The sequence below is a fragment of the Mastomys coucha genome, unplaced genomic scaffold, assembly GCF_008632895.1.
Source record: "Mastomys coucha isolate ucsf_1 unplaced genomic scaffold, UCSF_Mcou_1 pScaffold5, whole genome shotgun sequence".
NCBI lineage: Eukaryota > Metazoa > Chordata > Mammalia > Rodentia > Muridae > Mastomys > Mastomys coucha.
The window spans coordinates 45367836-45377081 of record NW_022196911.1 but is presented as its reverse complement, the minus strand read 5'-3'; the positions used below and the strand labels follow the sequence as shown (position 1 = coordinate 45377081).

At 46.4% G+C, this 9246-nt stretch overlaps 1 protein-coding gene across 1 annotated transcript in view; it reads left to right on the top strand.

Moving 5' to 3' along the window:
- Positions 1-9246, top strand: part of Maml1 (mastermind like transcriptional coactivator 1) — a 37990-nt gene that overhangs the window by 22952 nt on the left and 5792 nt on the right. Inside the window, exons 2-4 of the mRNA XM_031352660.1 lie at positions 2563-3978; positions 5948-6178; positions 8574-8670. Coding sequence (XP_031208520.1) covers positions 2563-3978; positions 5948-6178; positions 8574-8670 — 1744 coding nt within the window. The remainder of the gene's footprint in view (positions 1-2562; positions 3979-5947; positions 6179-8573; positions 8671-9246) is intronic.

Genomic DNA, 9246 nt, shown 5'->3' with positions numbered 1-9246 from the left:
TTTTTTAAAAAAGAGTCTCAAGGGGCTGAAAAGATAGCTCAGAGGTTAAGACCACTGGCTGCCCTTTCAAAGGTCCAGAGTTCAGTTCCCAGCACCCACATGGTGGCTCACGACCATCTGTAATGGGATCTGGTGTCCTCTTCTGGTGTGCAGGCATAGATGCAGGCAGAACACTATATATAAATAAATTTTAAAAGAAGAAAAGAGTCTCACTCCGTAGTCGAGGTTGGCTTTGAACTCCAAACACCTAACTCAGCCTACTAAGTACTGGGATTACAAGCATATACCACCACACAGAACCAGCCTACTAAGTGCTGCGATACAAGCATATACCACCACACAGAACCAGCCTACTAAGTGCTGGGATTACAAGCATACACCACCACACAGAACCAGCCTACTAAGTGCTGGGATTACAAGCATACACTACCACACAGAACCAGCCTACTAAGTGCTGCGATAAAAGCATACACCACCACACAGAACCAGGCTGGGACATTTTTAATATTAAACTTCATATGCTCAGAAGTAGAGGGAGGTGAATTCGGTACTGGGGTGGGGTAGAGGATAAGATATAACTTAATAAATGTGAGCATAGGGAAGGAGGGGCTGGAGCTGAAGCCAGTTCTCATCATGGAATTCCCACCCCCAACTCTTAGGGAGCTTATTCTATGGCATGCATGGGACATTTGCCTTATTCTGTAGCAATGTCCAGTTTGCTCTGCACTCTCAGAAGACTGGAAAGCCATGAAGCACAATGACTGACTTATTTGTCTTTATAGTCCCGACAGCACTTGTAGTCCTGGCACAAGTAAACTCTTAATAAGGCTAGCAGAATGAAGCTAGTCTCAAAGTAAAGGAGGGTACCAGAGCAGACATGATGGAGTCAATGACAGACTTTCTAGGAGTGGCAATGTTTGTGAGGTTGCTAATGGGGCACCTAGGCAGGAGCTGCTTAGGAGTGACGGAGGAACTGGTGAGATGGGTTAAGACGTGCCCCCAAACCTGACAACCAAATTTTAGACCATGGAACCCACATAGTGATTGGGAGAATCATGCCCTGCAAGTTGTCCTGTGACCTCCACAGGTACACCGTGGCCGTATACATGCCCCCCCTCCCCACACACACACCGTGGCCTGTATATATGCCCCCACACACACACTGTGGCCTGTATACATGCCCCCCCACACACAAACACACACACAATAAATATATGTTAAGAGGGACAAGAGCTGAAAAATATAAGCCAGCTCAAGTAGTATGTACAGAACTATGCACCATGGAGGGAATATGTGGCTTTGATAAGGATAGAGAAATGGGCAATTAGGTGGATATAGGATTATTGTAGGCGACACTGCCACTACCTGAGGAAGAAAAACTATAGTCAGCATTCTTGTCTTAGTCACCATTCTCTTGCTGTGAGGAGACACAATGAGCAAGGCAACTTTTAAAAGAAAGCATTCAATTGGGGCTTACAAATTCAGAGGGTTAGTCTAGGACCAACATGGGAAGTAATATGGTGGCAGGCATGGTGTTGGAGCAGTATCCAAGAGCTCACATCTGAGAACAAGTAGAGAAAGAGCAAGACTGTTCCCAGTGTGGGCTTTTGAAACCTCAGAAGCCCCGCAGTGACTCACTTCCTCCACCAAGGCTCCTCCTAGTCCTTCCCAAACAGTTCCACTAACTGGACTAGTATATAAGCATATGGGGGCCATTCTCTTTCTCTCTCTCTCTCTCTCTCTCTCTCTCTCTTTCTCTCTCTCTTAAGATTTATTTAATATATATGAGTACAATGTAGCTGTACAGATAGATGGTTGTGAGCCATCATGTGGTTGCTGGAAATTGAATTCAGGACCTCTGCTCGCTTTGGCCCTGCTCCCTCCAGTCAGTCCTGCTCGCTCCAGCCCAAAGATTTATTTATTATTATATGTAAGTACACCGTAGCTATCTTCAGACGCACCAGAAGAGGGCATCAGATCTCATTACGGATAGTTTGAGCCTTGTGGTTGCTGGGATAACTCAGGACCTTTAGAAGAGCAGTCAGTGCTCTTAACTGCTGAGCCATCTCTCCAGCCCCATTGAGGCCATTTTCATTCAAACTAGCACAGCTCCTTTGGTTGGAAGTAATAAAATCCATATTTGATTAGCCTAAACACAAGAAAAAAATGTATTGGTTTATATGAGTGGAGAGGTAGGGGTGGGGGTAGGAGCTGGAGGTGGCAGCTAGAGACATTGGCAGGTCTTAGGTACAGTATATAGGATTCCTGTGGTAATCTAATGCACACCCTCAAACTAGATGACAATAGCCATCTTCAAGCTTGTGTCCTGCCACAGCACTGGTGTAATGCTTACTTTTCCATAGCAATTGGACATAGCAGATGTCCAATTCTGACTGGACTGGCCAGGCCAGACATAGTGATAGAGGCAGTGCTGCAAGGGGAAGCAGAGGGCAGGGAGGTGTTCAGAGAGGAATCAAGGTCCTGGTTGAGTCACACTGTTGGAAGCAGAGGGACCTAAGACGAGGCACTGCACTCCTAAGTCTGTGTTCCAATGTTTTTCAGCATCTTCATGATACAGTGAAGAGGAGTCTCGACAGTGCTGCATCCCCTCAGAATGGTGATCAACCAAATGGCTACGGAGACCTGTTTCCTGGTCATAAGAAGACCCGCCGGGAGGCCCCTCTGGGGATCAATGTGTCTGCAAATGGGCTTCCTCCTGCCTCACCCTTGGGTCAGCCAGACAAGCCTGCTGGGGGAGATGCCCTGCAGACGGGTGGGAAGCACTCCCTGGGGCTAGATTCCATCAACAAGAAGTGTCTGGCAGAGTCGAGCATCCACCTGAATGGAGGCAGCAACTCCAGTGAGCCATTTCCTCTAAGCCTGAGTAAAGAACTTAAGCAAGAGCCAGTGGATGACCTACCATGCATGATCGCAGGGGCTGGAGGCTCCGTAGCTCAGAGCAACCTCATGCCTGACCTCAACCTTAATGAGCAGGAGTGGAAGGAGCTCATTGAAGAGCTCAACAGGTCAGTGCCTGACGAAGACATGAAGGACCTGTTTACTGAGGACTTTGAGGAGAAGAAAGATCCAGAGCCCCCTGGTTCTACCACACAAACCCCCTTGGCCCAGGACATTAACATTAAGACTGAGTTCTCTCCAGCAGCTTTTGAGCAGGAGCAGTTAGGTTCGCCACAAGTGAGGGCTGGGTCTGCAGGCCAGACCTTTCTAGGACCCTCATCTGCCCCTGTGGGCACAGATTCTCCAAGCCTTGGGAGCTCGCAGACTCTGTTTCATACAACTGGTCAACCTGGGGTGGATAATTCCAGTTCAAACCTGATGCCGGCACCAGCCCAGGCCCAAAATGCACAAAGAGCCCTCACAAGTGTGGTATTACCTAGCCAGGGCCCAGGAGGCGCCTCGGAGCTGTCCTCTGCTCACCAGCTCCAACAGATAGCTGCCAAGCAGAAGCGTGAGCAGATGCTGCAGAACCCACAGCAAGCTGCCCCAGCCCCTGGCCCAGGCCAGCTGTCCACATGGCAGCAGGCAGGGCCCTCCCATAGTCCCTTAGATGTTCCTTATCCCATGGAGAAGCCTGCCAGCCCTCCTGGCTATAAGCAAGACTTTACCAACTCAAAACTGCTCATGATGCCTAATGTGACCAAGAGTTCTCCTCGGCCAGGAGGCCCCTACCTCCAACCTAGCCACTCCAACCTGCTGAGTCACCAGTCACCAAGTAACTTGAATCAGAACCCCGTGAATAATCAAGGGTCTGTGCTAGACTATGGCAATACAAAACCCCTTTCTCATTACAAAGCAGATTGTGGCCAAGGTGGTCCTGGGTCTAGCCAGAACAAACCAGCTTTGATGGCATATCTTCCCCAGCAGCTGCCTCATCTGAGTAATGAGCAGAACTCCTTGTTTCTGATGAAACCAAAGCCAGGAAACATGCCCTTCCGGTCATTGGTTCCACCTGGCCAGGTGAGTAGGAACTTCTCTTTCCATCACTCTGCCACAGGCACTAGTGATGGCCCATATTGAACTAGAAGTCAGCATGCAGGAGACAGTGGGAGCAGCTGCTGTCATCCTTTGAAGTGGAAAATGTAAAAAACTGGGCAAGACAGATGTTGATGTTCTTAGGCACAGTTCTCTTATCCCTGGCTGGCTGTGGAGCCACGCTGCTCTTGAACCTCAGATTCGCCTTGCCTCTACCTCCCAAGTGTTCAGATTACAGATGACTGGAATTGATCCTTAATAAAAATAGAGTAAAATTCCTTAGTATATTTAGGCAGTTGTGGTGAGAGTTTAATCCCAGCACTCCGGTGGCAGAAGCAGAGGATCTTTTGGAGTTCGAGGCCAGCCTGGTCTGCAAAGCAAATTCCAGGACAGCCAGGGCCACATGGAGAAACCTTGTCTAGCAAGAAAAAAATTCCTTAGTATAACTTGCACTTTTAACTACACAAACGTTTGAGAAACCACCTAATTTAGTTTAGTGGTCTCTTTCATGCGAAACAACTACATAAGACCTTGTCAAAAAATAAATAAAAATAAGGGGCTGGAGAGGTGGCTCAGCCATTAAAAGCACTGGCTGTTCTAGAAGTCCTGAGTTCAATTCCCAGCAACAGATGGTAGCTCACAACCATCTGCAATGGGATCTGATTCTCTTCTGGTGTGCATGAAGACAAGAGCACTAATATAATTAAATAAATAAATAAGTCATATATATGCATATAGAGAGAGAATGTATGAATATGTATATGTGTTATAGATAGATAGATAGATAGATATATAGATAGATAGACAGACAGACAGACAGACAGATAGCCAGCCTGCCTTGCCTAGGAGCCAAGTCTGCACGCTAACAACATAACATTATTTTGCTTTTGTTTTGTTTGGTTGGAGGTTAGGATGTTTGTAGGGTATTGTTGTTGTTTGGTTTGTTTTTTTTTTTTAAGATTTATTTATTTTATGTGTATGAGTACACTGTAGCTGTACAGATGGCTGTGAGCCATCATGTGACTGCTGGGAATTGAGCTCACTTGGGCCCTCTCGCTCCGGCATAATATACTGTAGCTTTCTTCAGACGCACCAGAAGAGGGCATCAGATCTCATTACAGGTGGTTGTGAGGCACCATGTGGTTGCTGGGATCTGAACTCAGGACCTTCGGAAGAGCAGTCAGTGCTCTTACCCGCTGAGCCATCTTACCAGCCTGCTGTTTGGCTTTTTAAAAATAATTTATTTTTATTTTATGTACATTGGTGTTTTGCCTACATATATGTCTGTATAAGGGTGTCAAAGATTGGAGTTACAGACAGTTGTGAGCTGCCATGTGGGTGCTGGGAATTGAACCTGGCTCATCTAGAAGAGCAGTCAGTCTCTTAACCACTAAGCCATTTCTCCAGCCCTATTGTTTGTCTTTTTTTTTTTTTTTTTTTTTTTTTTTTTTTTTTTTTTTGGTTTTTTTGAGACAGGGTTTCTCTGTGTAGCTCTGGCTGTCCTGGAACTCACTCTGTAGACCAGGCTGGCCTCGAACTCGGAAATCCACCTGCCTCTGCCTCCCAAGGGCTAGGATTAAAGGGGTGCGCCACCACCGCCCGGCATTGTTTGTCTTTTTAATGAGGGTTTTTATAGGTTATAGGTTGGTTGGTTTGGGTTTTGGGGAGAGGGGTGTTGTTTGCTCTTTTGAGTTAGGGTCTCATTATGCATCCCTGACTGATCTGGACCACACAGAGTTCCACTTGCCTCTGCCTCCCAAGTGCTAAAACATAAAGATGCCTCACACATGAGAGGCATTTCACGTCCTGACTATAAAATCAGGGAAGCAGACGCTTGGAGTTACAAAAGAGAACAGTGAATAGGACAGTTCACTTGGCACAGCTTACTTGGGCTAATCGGAGACGGGACAGATCACCCAGACTAGGACTTGAATCCCTTCATCTTTGTTGACAGGAGCAGAACCCTTCCAGTGTCCCTGTACCAGCCCCAACTGCCAGTGTGGGAAGCCAGCCTAGTGCGTCTGTGGCCAGCACTCACAGCGGCTCCCCATACCTCAGCAGCCAGCAGCAGGCAGCTGTGATGAAGCAGCACCAGCTGCTCCTGGACCAGCAGAAGCAGAGGGAGCAGCAGCAACAGCTGCAGCAACAGCAGTTCCTGCAGAGGCAGCACCTCCTGGCTGAGCAGGTAACAGGCACAAGAAACCACACAGGCACCATTTGAGCTTGTCTGCACTCACTGTCAGTGCCATGTCCTTTAAAATCTCCTTTTCAGCCCAGCAATAAAAACAGGTAAAGTGCTAAAGTGCTTATCAGCATGATGGCCTGCCTTCAATCCCTGTAACTCACATATACATGAAAGGTGAGAATCAACTCAAGTGGCCCTCGGACCTGTACATCACACCATGGCACGCACACCCCCAAGAGCAAGCATTCACCCACACATTCACACATGATAGTAGGTTGTTTGTTTGGTTGTTTTTTTTTTTAAGAAGTTAGGACCAGCTAGGCTGGAGGTCTATTCCCAGCACCCACATCAAGTGGTTCACAACTGCCTATAACTCCAGTTCCAGGAATCCAACCACCCCTTCTCACCTCTGTGGACACCTATATACATGTGGTATACATAAACCCACACAAATATGTTTTTAAGACTATGCCACACTGGAGGGAATAGAGGTTTTTTTTGGAGGGGGAACCAGGAAGGGGGATATCATTTGAAATGTAAATAAAGAAAATATCTAATAAAAAAATAAATTTAAAAAAAGAATATGCCACACATGGTGGCACATGCCTTTAGTCCCAGTACTTGAAAGGCAGAGGCAGGCGCTCGTTCTCTTGCTCTCTTGTTCCCTTCCCCCTCCCTTTCTTATTCCCTTCTACTTCTCTACTCTCTCTCCTCTCTCTGCCTCTACTACCCTCTTAACTCCTCTCCCCTTGCCCTGAATAAACTTTATGCTATACTTAAGAGAGAGAGAGAGAGAGAGAGAGAGAGAGAGAGAGAGAAAGTAGAGGCAGGTAGATCTCTGAGTTTGAGGCCAGCCCTGAGCTACATGGTGAGTCATTATATCAAACAACTACAACAACAAAACCTTTAATAATAAATCTTAAAGAAGGGGCTGGAGAGATGTCTCAGCATTTAAGAGCACTGGCTGCTTTTCCAGTGGTACCAAGTTCAATTCTAAGCAACCACATGGTGGCTCACAACCATCTGTAATGGGAACTGATGCCCTCTTCTGCTGTGTCTGAAGACAGTTCATATACATAAAATAAATAATTCTTTATAAATCTTTTTTTAAAAAAAAGATTTAAAAAGATTTTTAAAAAGTGGGTAGAAGTCCTTGTATGCAGGTGTGATGACCTAAGTGTGACCCAGAGTCCCACAAGGTGGCAGGAGAGGGCTGACTCCAGCCAAGTTGCTCTCTGATCGTCACACCATGGCACACATTCATACACACACAAATAAATGAAATTGGTTTCCAGATTTTACTTCATTTTTTAAAAGAATGCTAAAAAAAATGTTTTTATTTAAAACAAGTGAATGGAATCCCCTTTCCAAGACTATAACATGAAGTAGAGCTGCCCTTGAAGTCCTGATCACCGTGCACATTTCCCTCACTGGGTTACCAGGCATAGTGAAGACACCAGGCAACATGAGAGCCTTTGAGAGGTTGAGCCATGTCTTCTAATTAAGACAGGAGCCAGCTGGGCATAGGAGCCCTCACCTGTAATCCTAGCTGTCAGGAAGCTGATGCAGAAGGATTACCCTCATGTTTAGCTACTCAGTAAGTTCGAGGCCACTCTGGGCTTTAGAGTGATTCAGTATCTCAAAAGGAGGGAAGAGGCCAGGGAGGGGTTCACAAGCTCATAACTCTGGGACCCGTGGAAAGCAGGATCCTAAGTAGAAATGGAAAGCAGGGACAGATCCCCTTGATGTTCCTGGTCGTAAGCCTGGCTTCAGTACTGAACAAAAGAAACCCTGTCACAGCACAAGGAAGAAAGCAGGACCCACACCCAAAGTCCTCTGGCACACGCCATGGCAATGCTTACCCACATAACACACACAAAGAGAATACTTTGGACCCAACTCTAGAGACTATACTTTGCTGGGCTGGTCACTGCCTCAGTTCCTTATTTATTATTTTTTTGTTTTGTTTTTCGAGACAGGATTTTTCTGTGTGGCCCTGGCTGTCCTGGAACTCACTCTGTAGACCAGGGTAGTTTCAAACAAAGATCCTCCTGCCTCTGCCTCCCGAGTGATGGAATTAAAGGTGTGCACCACCACCACAGGCCCGCCATCTTTAAACTAGCTGCTTATTAGGATCTATTCATATCACATACTGTTTGTTTAACCAGCACACTTCAGTGGTTCCCATTGTGACTGTTGTGCAGAGCTGTGCAGTTGCCACCAGAGCCCATGCTTATCACCTAACACACAGTCCCCATGAGCAGTCACTTGCCGTCCTTGCACTCTCAGGTGCCTGTGAGCGAGGGACATGCTCCCTTGTACACCTTGCTCTTCTCCTCATTGGTTTTAACCTCAGACTTACATTGAGTTTGTTTCTATTCTTGGCACTTTGTAGGAGAAGCAACAGTTTCAGCGTCATCTGACCCGCCCACCCCCCCAATACCAAGACCCAACACAAAGCACCTTCTCACAGCAGGTTGGACAGTTCACAGGTAAGGAGAGGTGAAGGAGGTTGGGGGCAGGCAGCTTTGGGAAGAAGCGGGGTAGAACTCATGATGAGTGGTGCTGATGGAATTCCTGAGTTTGCTTACTCACAGAAGCTGTGGGTAGGAGGAGAGGGCTAGATTTTCAGTTCCTTTGTGGCACAAGAAGGTCCAGGGTTAACTATGAGGATGCTCAGTTAAGCATCATCTGACACAAAATCATTACTAGTTAGAGGGCATCTTATGTGTAAGCCCTTTTTTTGTTTTATTTTTTTCTGGACAGGATTTTTCTATGTAATAGCCTTGGCTGCCCTGGACCTCATCAACAGACCAGGCTGGCCTCGAATCTATCCTTCTGCCTCTGCCTCCTGAGTGCTGGGATTAAAGGCAGCACATGCCTTTAATTAAAGTAGTTAATTAAAATAGTTCTTTATATCCACAGCAAGCTGGGTATAGTGGTGCATGCCTGTAATCCTAGCACTTGGGAAGTAGAGGCAGGAAATCAAGTTCAAGGTCATCTTCAATTTCTTAGTAAGTTTGAAGGATCTTGTCTTTTTGTTTTTTGTTTTTTTTGGTTTTTTTTTT